The 19598-nt window shown below is 47.2% G+C and overlaps 1 protein-coding gene across 3 annotated transcripts in view; it reads left to right on the forward strand.

Annotated features, from left to right (window-relative positions):
- PLBD1 (phospholipase B domain containing 1) overlaps positions 1-7334 on the forward strand; it is an 85551-nt gene extending 78217 nt beyond the window's left edge. For all 3 annotated transcript variants that reach the window (XM_075010647.1, XM_075010630.1, XM_075010639.1), the window contains 2 exons: positions 765-871; positions 7088-7334. In XM_075010647.1, the coding sequence (XP_074866748.1) occupies positions 765-871; positions 7088-7255 (275 nt within the window). In that variant the 3' untranslated portion in view covers positions 7256-7334. The remainder of the gene's footprint in view (positions 1-764; positions 872-7087) is intronic.
- The last annotated feature ends 12264 nt before the right edge of the window (positions 7335-19598 follow it).

The raw sequence follows: 19598 nt of genomic DNA on the forward strand, positions 1-19598 counted from the left end.
GGTGAGGAATAAAGATCGAAGGACAAAATGGTCCTGTTTACCTTCTCCCATATAGACAGACACGAAAGTTGACCGCAGATAAGTCGATTTTAGTTAAGCAATTGGTGTAGCTAAAACTGCATATCTGCAGTTGACTTCTATGTCTAGTGTAGACAGCCTCAGAAGGAATGTCCTTCAGTGTACAAATGCTCTGTCTTGATTCTGTCGGGCTTTAACTTGGAAATAGGAAAAAATGGTCTGAATGAACACCAACTCTAGGTACTGGTGACAACAGCAGCTTTAGTTCGATTCTTTTTTGCATGTAACGTTGATTGCCTCCTGTGATGTTTGAGAGGACTTTTCCCCAGGGTGAACTTGCAGTAATCTGAAGGAAAGGGTAAGGGGACCAGCTTTCTTTGATTGACTAAGTGACAGTACACTATTTCAATCAGCTGGCCACAGTTTACCTCTACCTTGCAATTTCCTGCATTTGCAGGGGTCATTGATGGACCTTGCTCCTTGCCATCTTCATTTTTAGTGTGTCTTGTTGTATAATCTCTTTTTTTCTCCTGTTCTAAAACATTAAGACCAGAGCTTCTCTCTTCTCACATTCTCTTCTTCCAGTTGGTTTTCTTTCATTAAAAATTCCCAGGTAGTGTTTGTGGCATCAGGTGTCAGAGTATGCCTTTCTCGACTCAGTGGGAGGAGCCCTTATTTCCTGCTGGAGATGGCTGTGTGACTGGACCCTGATTTCATTTCTTTTCTCTTCCCCACTCATTTCCCAGACTACATGAAGGAGCCCTATGCCAGGCATAATCCGTGCAACACAATCTGCTGCCGCGGAGACTTGAACCCTTCTCTTCCGATGCCATCAGGCTGCTATGACTCAAAGGTAGAGATCCCACTCCCTGCCATACATATTGCCTGAGTGAAAGCAGGGCACCTGCTCTGGACCTGTCAACCAAACCTTTGTACTTTGTGGAAGAAGGTTCCCTGTCCGCCTCTTCTGTCTCTCAAATTGCAACAGGGTGGGAGAAACCAGAATAAAACACCATCCTGGTCAATGCTTCTTATTAGTCGTTAAAGAATAGCATCTGCAGGGCAGAATTAGGGAAGAGTGACTGCTGTGTTTGCCTACTTAGCTAGGGCCCTTGCAGCCTGATTACTCTCTACAGCACTGGGTGGTATCTAGCCTTTCTGGTTTTCTGCACCACCTGGGAACTGTCTGCTATCCAAAGGGTGATCATTTGCGGCCTAGCTTGATTGTCAGGGTTTCCTAAGTTCACCAGGTAGCACTGTGGGTTGGAGGGGAAGAGGGGGAGCACCTGGCACATTCAGGATAAGGCTCATGCCTGCTGTGAGTCTTGGTTGACCTCATCTGCTTTGCCTCCCTGTAGCTGCATTCTGGTCCTTCTCTGCAAGGTGGCACAGCACATGGGCAGAGCCGTAGTTGATGCTAGCTAGGGTAAGGTCAGTATCTCTTAATCACAGGGAAAGGGGGATGGAACCAGAGGGCAGAAGATTGTTCACCATACATTTTGTAGGTGGGAGTATGCAGCACCTTGAGGTACAAGGGTGCATAGTTATCCTGTGTATCCAGCAGTAGGATGCTGTGGTGAGAATATTCAGCCTTAAGGCACCAAGGGTTAATACCCACATTGTATTAAAGCCTGATAGTAGGTAGCATTCAGGAGTATACTAGTGGCTCAGAGGGTCCTTCAGTTACTTTATGTTCGGGGTGGCACAAAGGGAACAGGAATTTTGCCAAGCAGCTGTTTGTTCTCACTAACTGAACCATGTGGCCACCTCCCAGGAACTGTGCAGGAATGTTTTTTAATTCCTGACCTCCACTGACCCCTGTGTTTGCTAAAGCCTTACTCTTCAGTGGATCATTTTGCTTTAGACTTTAACCATCTGCAGAATTATTCTTAGCACGTAGTTGGGTAAGGTCAGAAAACATTTGGTTTTAACCCATGATTCAATGAAAGAGAATTATTTTACAAGCGAGATTTATGGCAGCTTTGTTCTTAGTACAAATGCTAGTTTTGTTAATAGTAATCCTTAAAAGACTAGCAAGGTCTAAGGTGTTTTACCCAGTCTTCCCAGCATGCCTGACTTGTGTCATACAATAAGGATGAGCAGGGACTCCAGGAGCCTCCATTCTGGCAGTCACACGTGACGCAGGAAGGTGTATGAGACAATGACTAAGTGACTTTGTACAACATGCACCTCCTATTTTCTCATCAAGTCCCCCAAGGGACTATTGCTATAGCTGAGAACTGCTGGAGCACAGCACTATTTTAGCCATGTCCCCTACCCACCAGCTGGGGAGACCCTTATGCTGGTAGTATTTTCCGTGGAGCTAATCTTTTGGATTTATATCACTGGGGCCCTAGGTCACCATGGGTCATTGGTGTCTTAAGGTGTGGGATGCCCTTGGTTTAATAAACTTTTCTGTTTGAGGATAGGTTGCTTGAACTAGCATAAGTTCTTATTCGAGTGTTTGTTCATGTCAGTTCCAATCAGGTGTGTGTTCATGCTCAGTAGCCAGAAGACTTGCCCTACAGCCTTGTCCATTGGCTCAGCCTGGGCACCCTCTGGAGTCGCACCTCTATGGTGCTTGATATAGAGCCCTGCCAAACTACCACCCACTCAGTTCCATCTGACCTCCAGTGATGGTCAGCTGGAACCTCCCATAGCCTTTGCTTCAGCAAGCGCTGTTTTCATTTTTGTATACAGTAGTTCCTCAGGATATGCCATAGTTCCACACAACCCTCATGTATCCTGAATTTTGGGTAAGTCGGGAGGGTGGGCTGGGGCCGAGGGGTTAAGTCTGGGGCGGGTTAGGGCTGCGGGAGGGTGGAGTTGAGCTGGGGTGTGCTGGGGTTGGAGCCAGGTCTGTGGAGTTTGGAGCAGGGTCTGAAGGTCTGGTGGGCAGGGGGCTGGAGCCCAAGCCCCGTGCAGGGCTGTAGTGTGCCAGGGGCTGGGAGCCTCATGTGCGGGTTGGAACCAAGCTGGGGCTGGGGTAGATGGGCTGATCCAGGGTGGGGAAGCGAGGGGGTTTTAGCCCCGCTAGCTGCCTACAGCAGCAGCCAGCTAAGGGGGATAAAACCATTCTCCCTACCTTCGTAGAGTGGGGCCGCTGTCAGCTTGACAGCAGCACTGCTCTGGGATGGGGGTTTTAGCCCGACTGGCTGCCCACAGCGGCAGGCAGCTAGGTGAGCGACAAATTTTCACCCTACCTTCCCAGAGCGGTGCCCAGTGCTGCTCTGAGAAGGCAGGGAGAAAGGGCTCTTAGCCTGCCTAGCTGGAAGCTAGCTGGAAGCTAGGCAGGCTGACAGCCACATGTCTTCAAGTTGTATGAAACTTGCATTAAAGTGAGTTTTGCGCATCCTGAAGATGTGTAAAGCGAGGGTTTACTGTATAGTCCTTAGTGAGTTATTATATAGGGGTAGTGCGTAGGTGGAGATCCTGGGGGTTTCACCCCTTTTCAACTCCCCACAGCCATGGTATGCCAAGACCATGACATTTAAAAAATGTGATGTCTGTGCTAAGTGTATGCGAAAGAGTAACCCTCACTCCTCTTGTTTAAGATATGTATGGGAAGATCATTAAAAGGACTGTTCTAAAATCTGCTGCGAGCTCTGTTCTAGAACCCTTAAAGAAAGGGAACAGTGGCTTGCAGTTCTCCTTATGGAGGCAGTTCTCCATCCCAACTCAGACTTGAGGGTAAGGGACCCCCTTCCCAGCTACATCTTCATCGGCGCAGAGTGAGTGTCCTGGCACCATCATCACAGGAACTGGTGCCAAGAAGCGACTTCCCAAAATGCTTTGCACTGGCACAGCTCCTCATGCCAATCAGCAGGCAGGCACCGGTCACAGGCACTGGTGCCTCAAAAGAAAAAGAAGCTGAAGAGAGAGTGCTCTCCCCTGGCTGTCAGACCCTGTATGGGCCACAGCGACTCCTGCTCCGGTGAGGCAGGTATGTCTTGGCCTGTCATGCTTGCTGGAAGTTAGGGCTTGGTAACTGCCACGCTCCTCGAGGCTGGAGGCTTTTGAGGTGACTCAAGCCCTACTTACCCTTTAAGACGGAGGAGACTCCTGCACTGTTGGCACTCCTCTGCCCTCAGGTGCAATCAAGAGGGAAGCTAGAGATGGTGTCCCTGATGTTTTACTTCTCCACGTCATCCTCTGGCAGCAGCACCTCCGGAGAAAGAGCCCCCTTGGTTCCTGAGTTCCTGCTGCCGGCTGCCACGTAGTCTGGCTCCTCCATGGTCTTTCTTTTTGGAGACCTTGAAGTCGGGGTCTGAGTCCCTCTGCTCCTGTAGGAATAGGAGGTTCAGGTTGTGGCAAGAGAAATGAATGTACCCAGCACTGGGTCTGCTGTAGTGGCCAAATCCAGCACAGAGGCCATTTTAGGTTCTCTGGGCCTTCCACCAGAGTTAGGGAAAGAGTCAGGGATCTCCCTCTCCCTCTCTCTTGGCAGCAGCTTTGGTAGCATTGGTCACCTTTATTCCACCTTTGGCCAAACAACCAGCCACTCGACCATCACCTATACCAACACCTTCAGGTATTGCACTGTTGCCAGCAGGGGTTTCGGCACCAACCATGGTGGCATTAGCAGCATTGGCCCCATTAAAATGGCATCGATAGAGGCACCCCTCCATTCCAGGCTCCGTTACCCATATTGACACCAAGTGTGGAGCCGGCATCCCTGGTGCTGAGGAGTGTGGCACCATCTGAGTTGACACTTCCCTGGGATTCCCAAGAGCCATTAGGCATTGATGGCAGGGAACAGCCACCTGTTAGAGAGAACAACCTCCTCATTGTCTCTGGATGAGGTGCAGGCAGGCTCTTCCCAGACTTAGTAAAACAGGATCACAGCTGTCTCCAACATCCAGATGCTGTGCTGCTACATCTCACAGCATGGAAGCTCCATGGCTGAACCCAATGAAGTTTTCTTGCTTGACCAAGTGAAACAAGTCCTCGTTGGCAGCAGGAAACCTTCCACCTGCGCTACTTACCTTGCCAAGCAGGAAAGATTTTTAATTGGCTGGTGCAGCACCATTCCTCCCCAGTGCTCACTTCTGTACTGCTACTAGACTATCTTCTCCACCTCAAGCAGCAGAAGCTGTCCGTGTCAGTAAGGATTCAGCTGGTCGCCATCTCTGCCTTTGACCTGGGTGCAGTTGGCCATCTTTGCTAATCTGTTGGTCAGCCTTTTCCGTAAAGGTCTCAACAGGCCATACATACAGTCGGACAGCTTGTCCCAGCTTTGGGACTTCAATTTGGTCCTGTCCAGCTCATGGGGCTGCCATTTGAGCTTTGGCAACATTCTCCCTGCTCTCTTTCTTGTATAGGGTGGCATTTCTGGTGGTGATTACCTTAGCCAGCAATGTACCTGAGTGCAGGGCCTTGACATCAGAACCCCCGTACACTGTGTTCTGTGAGGACAAGGTTCAGCTCAGGCCTCACCCAATTTTTCTCCTGAAGGCTGACTCCCCTTTTCACATCACCCAGGATATCTTCCTCCTGGTGTTGTAGCGTCAGCTGCACTTGAGCCCCAGGGAGCAAAGGCTTCACTCATTGAATGTCCGCAGAGCACTAACCCTCTACACGCAAAGAATGCAGCTGTTCCAAAAGTCTGTCCAGTTATTCATGGCAGATAAATTGAAAGGTCTTCCTTGTCTCTTCCCAGTAGACTGCATCATGGGTCACTTCATGCATTGGTGAGTGCTACAACCTGGCAGGGATGCTTACTTCTCTAATCACAGCACATCCATCAGGGCTCAGATTGCTTCATTTGTTAGCCTGAGACAGTTTAAATTGTAGTTTTGCCAGACAGAAGATGGACTGCCTGAAGAATTCTACCCCCTCTGCATCTGTCATCAGTTTGATGTTGTTACAACACATGCAAATTGGGTTAAAATAACTGTTTTTTTTTGTTTAATAACACAAACAAAAATGGAATTAATATCACAAACAAAACTAGGGCTCCCTGTAATACAAGAGTAATGACTCGCTTGTTAGCTTAGCCCTGACCCTTACACTAGGACCAAGAGTAGAAGAAGAAAAATTATACCATATCCTGGTTGATGGAGAGGACATGGGATCTCTTCAGTCTTCTACCTTCTGCTCTTGACCCATTGTCCTGTGTGTAGTGAGCGGACCCTACCTATCTGCATGTGGATGAGAGGCAGATAAGTCAGCAGGCTGTCACTCTGTGGGAGGGTCTTTGTGTCTCTCTGGAATGACCTGCCAGAGCAGCATCCAGCGACACAGAGCCCTGACTGAGTGACACTCACCTCTAGCACTCACCTATATCTGCTCTGGTTGTTAGGCAGATTTGCCATCACATGGCATTCCATGTGTCTGCCCTGTCCCTGTTTTGGCTTCAAAAGCCTGGGGGAGAAGGGGCACCAAAATAGAAACCAAGTTCTTTCTCTCATCCAAGATGGCGGCCCTTAACCAAGATAGCAATAACCATTTTTCTCCAGCACAGTAATGTTCTTGGCACAAGTTCTCACCCAGGTAATCTGCAGAGCAGTGACATGCTCCTTCATACATACTCCCCACACACTATGAATGCACCCTGCAGGCCAGGCATTATGTAGCCTTCAGAAAATTATTGCCAGTGAACAACTCTGACTCCACCTCCTGAACTTAGGCATAGGAGTCACCTGATTGGAATTGACATGAACAAAAACTCAAAGAAATAAAAAAATGGTTACGCCCTGTCTCATCGCAGTCATCTTTTTAAGATGTGTTGCTTGTGTCCATTCCAATACCCACCCTACTACCCCTCTGATGGAATAGTCAGCAAGAATGGATGGAGGGTGTGGCAGGGCTCTATATAGAATGTCATTGAGGCGTGACTATGGGTGTGCCCAGGCTGACCTGACAAATGCTGCTGTAGGAAAAATTGTCCAGCTACCATGTGCATGGGTACACACACCTGATTTCCTCTGCTCAGTTTCTTCCCTGTACTCCTGTGTATAGCCATTTGGACCAACCTGCGCAATGCATCCCTCTCCATGGTATTTAACCATTTCAACTGTGATAGAGTGTTGTAACCTTTAGCTAAAAAATCCTGCTCTGTCCTTCACAGGTGTCAGATTTCCATATGGCTTCAGTGTTTGCAGCCTGTGCTGTTAATGGCCCGTCTGTAGAGGATGGGCTTCCGGTGTTCAGCTGGAAACAATTCAATGGAACCAAGCATCAGGGTTTGCCAGAATTCTACAACTTTGACTTCATCACTGTGAAGCCAATCCTGTGAAACTGGTGTCAGTGTTTCAGAAAAAGGGGAAAAAAATCAGAAAATGTTCATTTCCCCACAAAATAAATCACCCTTTGAGTCCCTATGCTTGTGTCCTCTGCTTTCGTAGCTTCCAGAGCTCTGTTCTGTGAGACAGTGGGTGTGGGGGGAAAGCGAGGAAGAGGCACCATCTAAACAGTCCTATAAAAACATAGTAACTCCCCTGGGTTATTCACAAACCGCAATCAAAGAATGAGAATAATAACACAAATCAGCAGTGACGAAGGAGCTTCTTTGGCAAATCACTTCACTTCTCTGCGTCTGAGCTTTTCCATTGGTAAAACGGGGACGATGTTCGCCTTCCCTTTTTAAGATACATCTGAGAGCCATGGATGTGAGAGTTTAAATATTCTTATTACAAAGTAGAGGCAAAACACAGCCTCTTCACAATCAGGCTCTGGTAGTTTGCTTAGTGGGTTTGAGTGGAGATCTTCCTGTTTGTGGTGTATTCTTTTCAGTCGTTGCGCTAAAGCTTTTATTCTCCCTGTGGCAGGAGAGACCGAAGGCTAGATTGGTAAAGCTATTTTGATGCCTAAAGATGCAGAAAGGCACATGATGTGCTTTTCCCACCAGACGGCTAAATATTTTTAAAAATCAAACCATGGAACCTGTGACATGTGGAGGAAACTTTTGGACTGAAATCAACTGTTTTCTGCCTGGGTTTGGGCCAGTCAGTAGCTGTGAAGAATAGTTCAGTGGAATGTGGTGTATTTTCCTGTCTGCCTATAGGTATGTGACTGGGAAGCCAGAGACACAGAATTTGTTACTAGCTTGTCCACTGAATTGGCCTCATATGAGTCACAGACTCTTATAATATGGGGCCTAGGCATTTATCCTCCTTTTGTGAGTCTCACCAGTCCTCTTCACTCAGGCAAATAGCAGTTGACTCTAGTGAGCTAAACAGAGGAGAAAGATGTTGACTTGGATAAGCAAATCCTACTGCTCACCTGATGAAGCAATTGCCCGATATTCACTCTCCCTGTCCAATAGCCACAGACACCACCCAGAGGTTGGCAGCTGAGCTTCAGATCGCACTTGAGTAAGTTCATGACCCACAGTATAAGCTCTTGTTCATCCTAGAGCCCATCGGACCTGATGGAATAGATCTTCCAGTAAAAGAAGCGAAGCTGTAACCAAGCAGGGCCATACACCACACACCAGCCTCTTGCTTTCCTACCTCCAAAAGAGCTGAGTCATGATACCTTGTCCCTGTGAAAGGGTGATAATTTTTCTTCATCCCTCCGACTCTAGTACGAGCAGCCCTGGACTAGAGCCGTAGTTGATGCAGGATCCAGGCATGGCACCCCACGACTACCCCTGCTGACAGTTGTGCTAAATGTTTTGGTCTTCTGGGGAGGAAGGTATTTGCACCCAACAGATTCCAGTTTAGAACTTTTAACTACCAGGCCCTGTTAGTGGGGTAAGATTTTATGAATTATTCCAAGCTGTTAGACTATATAGACAAACATACTTAGGAAGACAGGGTAGATTCCGGGTATAAGCTCACATCAAGCCTCCATTGACATGGCTGATCCTGTGTCTAGAGCCATAGCAACTGCAATGTAGCATTGGATTGTGGCTTCACTCTTGAGAGTTTCTCACAACCATTGCAGGTTTGTCTTTCAATGAAACTAATCAGTTAGATAAAAGAACAGATGAATGTTTTGGGCATTTGTACCCCAGTCCTAGAGAAGAAACACCATAAACAGCTAAATAAACCCAGGCCTCTTCCACAGCTTTTTTAATGCCAATGACCATACGAACAACCTCTCAAGCACTTTAAGTCACAAAGGCTGAGGTGTGCAGCCCCATCCATCTTGAAGTGAGTCACTCAACCTCATCCACCAGCTAAAGCTTAGTTGTGAAAGGACATTGGAGGGTTGCAAATCATCACCGATGCCATCCCCCACCTCTTTCATACACCTGTGATGACTCTCTAACATATTTTGTGCATAACTACACGGCTACAACAATGGACAAATAGTCACCAGGTATCCTCCATGTTGGCTATTCCATCAAATTTCTTCTTCACCTCCCCACAGCTTCTCTTCAGCAACTACTCCCACAAGGAGATCCTCTGGTAAGAGGTGTTCTCTCTCTCTCCAAACAGAGCAAGTGCCACTGCAGCATCAAGATAATGATCAGTCCCCAAGAAAAAGGAAGGATAGCTGCCTGTTTTTGAGTTGCGCCAGCTGAGTACTTTTATGCACAAATTTAAAAGTCCCAGTGGCTACACTGGCATCAGTAATTCCCTCCCTGGAAAAAGTTTCAGCATGAAAGGGATTTGTTTTCACATGAATATTTCCCTTTCCTACAGAAGGTTCCACAGGTTACTGGTAGCATAGGGACATGCCTCACTCTAAGCCCTCCTGTTTGGTCTGGCAACAGCACTCAGGGCCTTCAGAAAGGTCTTCTTGGTGTTAGCACAGATGTGACAAAATAGCAACACCATTTTCCTGTACTGGGACAACTGGTTCCTAATAGGCAGCTGTAGCCAGCAAGTTGAGAGTGACAATCTAATTTTCACTTTGCCTCCTGACATCCAGGGTAATGTGTGCAAATGTGGGGAAGTCTACCCTGACGCTCACACAAATAATAGACTTTTATGGGAGCAACACTCCACTCAACCTCAGCATAGGCAAAGCACCGTGTGGATAGATTCTAGGCCATGAGCAGCCTGATAAAACAAGTCACTCACAGACATTGAACTATAGTCAAGTTCTGTCTTTCCAAACTAGGCCAGATGTCTCTTGTACTTGCATCATGCTGTTTGCCAGGATTTACCCTGTCTACTCTTAGGGACCGTGTGAATTCCCACCAACATCAGAGTTTTCCTTGCCTAACAGATGAGCTGAGACCAAGCGTGTTTGGGCGTCCTTTTCTTTCCTCCTACACCTGACACATACCTCACAAGCTGGTGAGCCACCACAGCTGGTAACATATAATCGCCTAAGTGTACACCTCACAAGGCCAGGATGAATATCAATTTCCTGAAGTCAAATGGATCTGCAGTAGATACCTCCCACTTACAAACGCCTGACATATCCAGCTAATGCTATACAGTGTAACGGTTATCTTCTGTTTTAAGCCAACCAGGAGGATTCAGCAGCATCCCTGGAGATTTTTAAAAGCAGGTAAGACAAACTGCTGTCTGGGAATAAATAATTGTAAATAGGGTTTCTTTCTCTGGGGGGGCAGGGGCATGTACAACAAATAGTTGCAAATGTAGGTGGGAGGTGAGGGGGAGGGTAGCTTAGAGCAAGGGAAATGTGGGGGCAGGGCTGCAGTTGAAGAACAATTTAATTCTTGAAATAAATTTGAAGGTAGCAAAAAGGTAGGAATATCAATTAGCCATTTCTACTGCAACCATCCAAGTGAGGACTTTGGCTCGCATCCTGACCACCACCTCAGATGGCGAAGGCACTAGAATTGGATTTTCACTTGCAATTATTGGGCCGCCTGAGGCACGCAGCTGGACTGAGGCACTGGCCGCTCTCTGATTTCACTGCATGGGGTTTTGAATAAAGTAATTGCTCCTTTGCCCTTGATGGAAGTAATGGCTTTGACATTTGGCCGGTACTGCTTAAATTCCATAGAAACAACGCGTGGGTACATTTGTTACACTTGTCGCTTGTGCTGTGTGCTTGAATAGAGGACAGTTATACTTAATCTGTACAGTGTCAAACACTCCACTTGCCTTTATTCCTTTTTTAATTTCCCTATTAATAAAAATGTCCTTTAACATGGGCACCAGAATCAAAATGAATCGTTCCACTTGGGATTTAGTAGTACATGTGTCGGGGGAAGAGGGCTGGAATGAGTTTTCCTTCCCTTATCTCTGTCCTTGACTAATGCTTCCCACCCTGCGCTGGCAGGTGGCAGCACAGTCTCACTGAGGCGTGTGGCAGCAGCGCTGGCCCTTCAGGCTGCATGACTGTGCCTCCTGCAGTCTTTGTGTTTAATATATATAGTAGACTCCCAAGATACATACACTTGAATTGCACATATCTTGGGTTAACGCTCCTCTGAGTGGCGGGGCTTTGCGCCACGCAGAGGAGCGGGGAAACTGACTGCTGCCCTCTGATTTTCCCAGCTCTTATCAGGGTGGCAGCCAAGATGTTCCCGGCTTCTGAAAGGAGCGAAGAAACCACTCTTTTCAGGGGTGGCGGCCTGACTCTCCCTGCCCTAGCAGGAGAGGGGCAGCGGCTGCTTCTGTCAGTGGTGGCAGCTGCGAGTCAGGCTCTCAGCTGCTGCCACTGACAGGAGTGGGGAGACTGACCAGGGCACCAGCCCTGGTCACTCTTCTGGCTCCAGTGAGTTGTCTGAAATTTGACTTTCGCAGGGGGTTGTGAGAATGCAACCCCCCCCCCCCCCGCCCGTAAGTCAGGAGTCTACTGTACAGTTGCAGACAGCATAGCCATAAATGTAGGGATATGGAGCCCAGGCTGTTGAATAAGAAACCCGCAAGTCCCCAATGGCCTATCAGTTTCTGGGAGATTTAAAGGCTTAAAAATGGGGCTGGGATTCCCCCGCCCCCCAGACTGATGTCTGTCTGTGGCTCAGTCTGTGTGGCCTTGGGAAAGTGAACTGCACCTGGCTAACGCCTGAGTGTGCAAGGAGACTCTAGTGCATGTTTGTGGAAGCATTTGAGCATCAAAAGAGCAATCGGTACACTGAGTAATTCTAACTGCTCCAGCCAGCGCACACACCACGTAAAGTGAGGGTGCCATGAGTGACCCAAGATTTTATAGGGATATCTGACCTCATCTGGAAAGACAGAACTTCACTGTAGTTCAATGTCTGAGAGTGACGTGTCTTATCAGGCTGCTCAGGAGTGTGGCAGGATTTTGAAGCTGCCTTTATTGGCATTGAGACATTGTCACCTAGTCAAGTAGTTTCATGGCTGTGGCCAAACATCCGGGCTGCACGTGTGAGAGGCAGCTCCAAGGGACACTGCTGTCCTGGAGAAAAGGTAATGTTCAGGTCTCATCTGTCTCTCTTGCCAGTCACCTGGGAGTGTGGGGCAGGGAGCAGGTAAGAGACAGCCACTGCCATCTCAGGAGGGAGGGTGTTTTGTGAGTAGCTGCTATTCTCCGTCCTGTGTGTGTGTGCATGTCTAGGGGAACAGAATATGGCCCATCCATAGGGCGGTGGATGGGGGCTGAAACTGTCATGTTCACCAACCATGTCAAATTGCTGCAAGTTAGCTTGGTGTCTCAGGGCTGTTGGCCCTGGGGAGGTCTGACAACCTGCAATGGTGCAGGTCCCAAGGGTGGGGGGCTGAGCATAGGAGCTACCAGAATCCTCCCTTATGAGGGAAGAGCAATTGCCGCCAAATGGTATTTCCCAGCCACCCCTTTGGTGACTTTCAGGATCCTGGTCTGAGGTTATCTGGACCATGTGACACGAGCACCAGCATCTGTGGAATAGCCAGGAAGTGTAAGAAGAGTTTTTGCTCATTCACAGCCCTGAAGCAGGGGGCTAAATAGTATGTTCTTCTGGAGTTTTAACAGCAGACCATCACCCTTGGTCCAGCAGCATTTCCTTAATAAACGGGTTACATTCTGGTGAGCTGTATGCCCTGCAGAAGCTCAGCTCTGCCGTGCAGCCCACTGTCACTAGGTTGCAGAGGTGTTTTTTGCTTTAGTGGCAATAATTGTGTAAGGTTCCAGTGTTGTGCTTTATTCCCAGGCCTGACTGTGCTGTGGGACTTGGTTCTTTGATAAGACTGTGTAACTTCAGCATAAATGAACTAAATGTTTTCTGCACAGCATTGAACAAGAGAGAATTGCAGGCTGAAGGGATAGAGCACCGTTCAGCATTCCCCTGGGGACCCGCTGAGTATCTCAAAGGCAGGAGGAGCAGGGGCTTGGTAAGAGGAACTGCCCTGGTTCAGGAACTGGACGTGCCAAGACATGGATGCATTGTAAGGGGAACCAAACCACCTCCCTAAGGACCTGGAAACTGGAACAGCATATGCTGCATTTTGCCCTTATCTGACTGGCGGGAATCAGTTGAGCCTTTGCTGAGATTTAAAGCCTACAAAGGTTGGAACTGCAGGTGTGTCAACAAGCCCTTTAAGGTGTGATTCCAGCTGGTGCATTTGGAGGTAAAATAATTTGATTTCACATTATTTTTACTTTCATTACTTAGAACAGTTAAAATAATGGCAAAAAACCCCCAAGTGTTTTAGGACATAAATTCTGGTAAGAAAACTGCAGTATCATTCTTTGGCTTGCACATCATGGTCAAGGTACTTTCCAAAGACGACGATTCAATTCTTGCCTCAAAGAGTTGATGAGCTAAAAATCCTGCAATATACTACAGATTATTTTTATATATGTCTAAAGTTCAGCATGACAGACTTCCTACCTCCTGACACCAATTGCCAGTATCTGTTCAAGTTTCCTTATAGCATTCCCACTACAAAAGTCAATGCCATATGTAAGATAATAGCAATAGAGCAGGGGAAGCCTTAGCAGATTTTATGTAGCAAAAAGTAAAGTGCATGTACATATTTACATGAACTTCTTTTAAATATGTTTTTGTATGTTACAACAATTCAGCATCAGAGAAAAGAGCTGCTTTAAATAATCAACTGCTATTAAATTCTTTCCCGTGGTGGTTTATAGATGTATATACTTTCCAACTAGGGCCATTTAATGTGAACATTCTTTGCATCATCAAAGGTATAGAACTTACATAAAGGTTGACCAAGTCTAATAAGTTATAACTGAAGTTGGAGCAGTTCAGGTCTCTGCACCCAGTGCTAGCCTATTTAATTTATCACATGGAGATATTCAGCACATGCAAGGGAGCCTGCTACAAAGCTGGGCCTGTCCACATAGAATTATAGGGTTGGAAAAAGACCTCAGGAGGTCATCAAGTGCAAAGAAGGACCAGCCCCACCTAAATCATCCCAGCCAGGGCTTTGTCAAGCCAGGGCATAAAAACCTCTGGGCCTGGAGATTCCACCACCTCTCCAGGTAACCTATTCCAGTGCTTCACCACCTCCTAGTGAAATAGCTTTTCCTAATATCTAACCTAGACATCTCCCACTGCAACTTGAGACCCCTGCTCCTCGTTCTGTCACCAACCTCTCTCCATCCCCTTTGTAATCCCCCGTCAGGTAGTTGAAGGCTATCGTCAACATCACTTGTCCTTTCTGTAGACTAAATAAGCCTAAAGCCCTCAGCCCTGCCTCATACGTCGTGTGCTCCAGGCCACAAATAATTTTTGTTGCCCTCTGCGGGACTCACTCCAGTACCTCTATAGCCTTTTTGTAATAGGGGGTGGAGGAGGGGCCAGAATTGGACGCTACATTCCAGATGAGAGCTCACCAGTGTCACATACAGGGGACTGGTCACTTTCCTAGCTCTGCTGGCAATGCTCTACTAATGCAGTCCAGTATATGCTGTTAGCTTTCTTGACTACAAGGGCATATTGCTGACTCATGTTCAGCTGTTCATCCACTGTAAACTCCAAGTCTTTTTCTGCAGACCTGCAGCTTAGCCAATTGGTCCCCAACATGTTTTGGATTTTTATGCTCTAAATGCAGGACTCTGCACTTGTCCTTGTTAAACCTCATCAGATTTCTCTTGGCCCCATCTTCCAATTTATGTAGGTCACCCTGGACCTTATCCCTACCTGTCATCATTTTTATCTCACCCCTTATCTTAGTGTCATCCATAAACTTGCTGCGGAGTAAATACATTCTCTTGTCCAGGTCATTAAACACGATAAGATGTTGAACAAAACCAGCCCCAGAACCGACACTTGGGGGAGGCCACTTGATACCAACCACCAATCAGACATTGAGCTGTGGCTCAAAACCCATTAAGCCTAATGATCTAACCAGCTTTCTTTCTACCCTACAGCCCATTTAGTCAATCCATACGTCTTTAACTTGCTGGCAAGAATACTGATAGACGCTGAGTCAAAAGCTTTGCTGAAGTCCAGTAATATTACAGCCACCACCTTCCCCATAGCCACAGAACCAGTTACTTCCTCATAGAAGGCTATCAGGGTGGCTAGGCATGATTTGCCCTTGGTGAATCCATGGTGCCTATTCCTGAGCACTTTCCTCTCTTCCAAGTGCTTCAGACTGGATTCCTTGCAGATCCCTTCCATGATTTTTCCAGGGACTGAGGTGAGGCTGACAGGTCACTAGTTCCCCAGAGTTTCCTTCCCTTTTTAAACATGGGCACTACATTTGCCTTTTTCCAGTCATCCTGGACCTTCACCTGAGTGCCAGGAGTTTTTCAAATGACCCATGGCTCTGCAAGCACAGCAGCCAACTCCCTCAGCACCCTCGAAGGCATTAGATCCATCCCCATGGATCTGTGTATGTCCAGCTCTTCTAAATAGTTCTTAGCCTGTTCTTCCCCTTTGAGAGCTGCCCACCTCCTCTGTGTACTGTGCTGCCTGAAGCAGCAGTCTGGGAGCTGACCTCTGTGAAGACAGAGCCAAACAAAACACTAGTTCAGCTTTTTCTCCTCCTTATCTGTCACGAGGTTACCTGCCCTGCCTCAATCTTGGTGGGAGGTTGATGTGACCTAACTCTTCCTAAAGTCTAGGCTGTAGTGCTGAAAACTCAGTTCATGGCCTCTGTCACAAGGAGCAGCAATGTATGAAACTGCTCCCTATTTTAAGAACGTTTCTGTACATAAACATTTAGGCTACGTCTACACGTGCAGACAACATCGAAATAGCTTATTTCGATGTTGCGACATCGAAATAGTCTATTTCGATGAATAACGTCTACACATCCTCCAGGGCCGGCAACGTCGATGTTCAACTTCGACATTGCTCAGACCAACATCGAAATAGGCGCAGCGAGGGAACGTCTACACGTCAAAGTAGCACACATCGAAATAGGGATGCCAGGCACAGCTGCAGACAGGGTCACAGGGCGGACTCAACAGCCAGCCGCTCCCTTAAAGGGCCCCTCCCAGACACAGTTGCACTAAACAACACAAGATCCACAGAGCTGACAACTGGTTGCAGACCCTGTGCCTGCAGCATAGATCCCCAGCTGCTGCAGAAGCAGCCAGAAGCCCTGGGCTAAGGGCTGCTGCCCACGGTGACCATAGAGCCCCGCAGGGGCTGGAGAGAGAGCATCTCTCAACCCCCCAGCTGATGGCCGCCATGGAGGACCCAGCAATTTCGACGTTGCGGGACGCGGATCATCTACACGGTCCCTACTTCGACGTTGAACGTCGAAGTAGGGCGCTATTCCTATCTCCTCATGAGGTTAGCGACTTCGACGTCTCGCCGCCTAACGTCGAAGTTAACTTCGAAATAGCGCCTGACGCGTGTAGACGCAACGGGCGCTATTTCGAAGTTGGTGCCGCTACTTCGAAGTAGCGTGCACGTGTAGACGCAGCTTTACACTGCTGTCAAATGCAGACCGCAAAGAACCACTTCTATGCTAGTGTGGCTTTTTGGCTACAGCCCTTTAACACTGCTACCTATAGTGTCAGCAGGCTCCTATGTAGCGGGAGCCTCACCTGCTGTTGCCAGCATCTGTGTGCCCTTCATTTACCTGCACCACTTATACTGCAGTACCTCTTAGCACAATCTAGCCCACAGCAACCTTCCTGTGTAAAGTGGTCATTTCCCAGGCATTTCAGAATGGCAGAGTCACTTAATGAAAGGTGAGTGATTAAGGGAGGATGTTTTCAGACTCAAGTCCTTTGAGAAAGGAGCTTTACAGGCCTGCTGGGTCAAGACGACACTGAACTCTACCTAGAGCACTAAGGCCTCAGTCAGACCCTCAAGCATTGGCTTTTCCAGCCAGGCCAGTAAAATCTCAGTAGGAGAGGTGAAGTTAGTTAGGCCACACTCATTTCCTTTGCCATGGCTCAATTCTCCTCTCTCGAACTATGGTTCGCGTAGGACTTGTGGTACCTTATCACGTATACAGTACAGCTGGGCTGCCATTTTACACGTAGGTTGATGTAGCAAAAGGTGAAAAATCCACATCCCTGTGGCTACAGCTAGATTCACAGAATAACTGATCCCTTCACAGTCTCAGCTTAGTCTGCAGCGTCACAAACAAGCAGTTATGTAGCACCTTGTCATATGAGACCATGAGCTTTCAAGGGCAAGACCCACTTCCTCAAATGAGTAGCGTAAACAAATAGAATCAAGGGTTTGCTTAATCCCTTCGGCTATGTCTACAGTATCCAAAAACCATCGAATTTGCCATGCAAATGGCCATTTTGAAGTTTACTAATAAAGCGCTGAAATACATATTCAGCGCCTCATTAGCATGTGGGCGGCCACAACGCTTCGAAATTGATGCAGCTCGACCAGACGGGGCTCCTTTTCGAAAGGACCCTGCCGACTTTGGCGCCTCATTAGCATGTGGGTGGCCACGAGGCTTTGAAATTGACGTGGCTCGCCGCTGCACGGCTTATCCAGATGGGGCTCCTTTTTGAAAGGACCCCCGCCTACTTCGAAGTCCCCTTATTCCTATGAGCAGATGGGAATAAGGGGACTTTGAAGTAGGTGGGGTCCTTTCGAAAAGGAGCCCCGTCTGGATGAGCTGCGCAGCATTTGCATGGCCATTTTGAAGTTTTTGGATAATGTAGACATGGCCTTCATGTTTATGCTCAGAGAAGCTGAGGCGCTGCATATAACACTGTGCCCCAGCCTGCTACATGTGCCCCTTCTGTATACAGGGAAACCTGTGCTCTGTCTGACCTGGAACAAGCTGACATTTTTAACCATTTTAAAAGAAGCTCTTTGAATAAAATTGTATTTCAAACCATAGCCTTTGGTTGCTAAATATAGACAGGCATTAACTAATTTGCTGTGGTCCTTTGGTTGGTGCCTTGAGCCAGCTTTCACTGTGATTGACTTAGGTATTGCTGTATTACCTTTCAAGCAGTATTGTGCCTCTTCCAAGCACCCTAGCCAATGTTAATCCTTGCATTGTAGATGGGAGCCAGGGCCACAATTCCCATTTTAACCTCAAGGGCAGGGGAAGTGAAAGAAAGGATAATTGACTTGCCCAAGGTCCCACAGCAATTCAGTAGCTGAGCTGGGAAGGCTTATTTCCTTGTCCATGCTGCTAGGCCACTGACAGCTACTTATAATAAGCTTGTAAGTCTAACTCACATGCAGTGTTAGGTTTATCTAGGTGGCTCTGAGTTTTAACTCTTTTCCTCACCCCTGTATTTTGAACGACTGCTGCCTTAGATCCTGCTCCTGAAAGGACTTATATTGCACACAGTGAGTAGTCCAATTGACTGGCGCATGACTCCTTTGTACTGTGTAAAGTTAAGCAGGTCAGTGAATCTTTACAAGTTCAAGGCACTATTCTTTCAAGTTAAGTTTGCCAGAAGCCAGGAATGGGCAACAGGCGAAGGATCACGTTTTGTTCGTTCCCTCTGAAGCACCTGGCTTAGACCTCGGCTGGAAGACAGGATACTATGCTAGATAGACTTTCCAGTATGGCTGTTCTTAGGAAGTAAATGAAGCATCCATGTATGTGTTGGGGAAGTGACAGTCAGTAGCCTGGCTCCTATTTGCCCAGCTTTTGTGAAATGCTATAGGAGTCTGCAAGTGCAAAAGCAAACAGAGGCTACAGCAAACTTTTTGAGAAGAGTAAACACAACCCCGTGAGTGATTCCAGGAGCCTATAAGAGCCAACTTCTGCTCCTGGACAAATTTAAGGAAGGGGTAATTGGGTTTAAAATATTTCAGGTCTTGGAGCCTGGCCTAGAAATGGCCCCCACCCCTCATTCCCCAAACCAGGTGCATCTTCAGAGGGGGAGGAAGCACACTGCCACTTGAGAATAGATAGGACTCTCGTGGGAAGACCAGCACCAACCACAGATGACTCACAGTGTTAAAAACCCAGTAGTTTATTTCAAAGTATAAATTTCAGGCTTTTTGGACAAAATCCCATTACAGTTAACACTTATACACACACTAATCTACAATACATACAAAAATTGGGAGAGCTTGCAATTGCCCAGCTTAAATTGGACATTAGATAGGTCCTACATCATCTTTATTTACATGTTCAGCTGCAAAAGAAATCATGTGAATTTTGTATAAAGGATATTTTATGTATGCTTATTTTACTGGGTGATAAATTACTAAAGCCAAACTAGACCCCCCAGATGCCTACACAATTAGTTACCTTATTTACAGATATAACTCAATAAATCCAGACAGCACTTTAAATATTTTTTTAAAAAGAATGCTCAGGCTGCACAATAAAATGAGAAACAAAGATCAGTATTAATAGATTGATTAAATCCAAAGATGAAAAAGGGGATAAAAATTCATT

This window comes from Carettochelys insculpta, chromosome 1, assembly GCF_033958435.1.
Source record: "Carettochelys insculpta isolate YL-2023 chromosome 1, ASM3395843v1, whole genome shotgun sequence".
Taxonomy (NCBI): Eukaryota; Metazoa; Chordata; order Testudines; family Carettochelyidae; genus Carettochelys; species Carettochelys insculpta.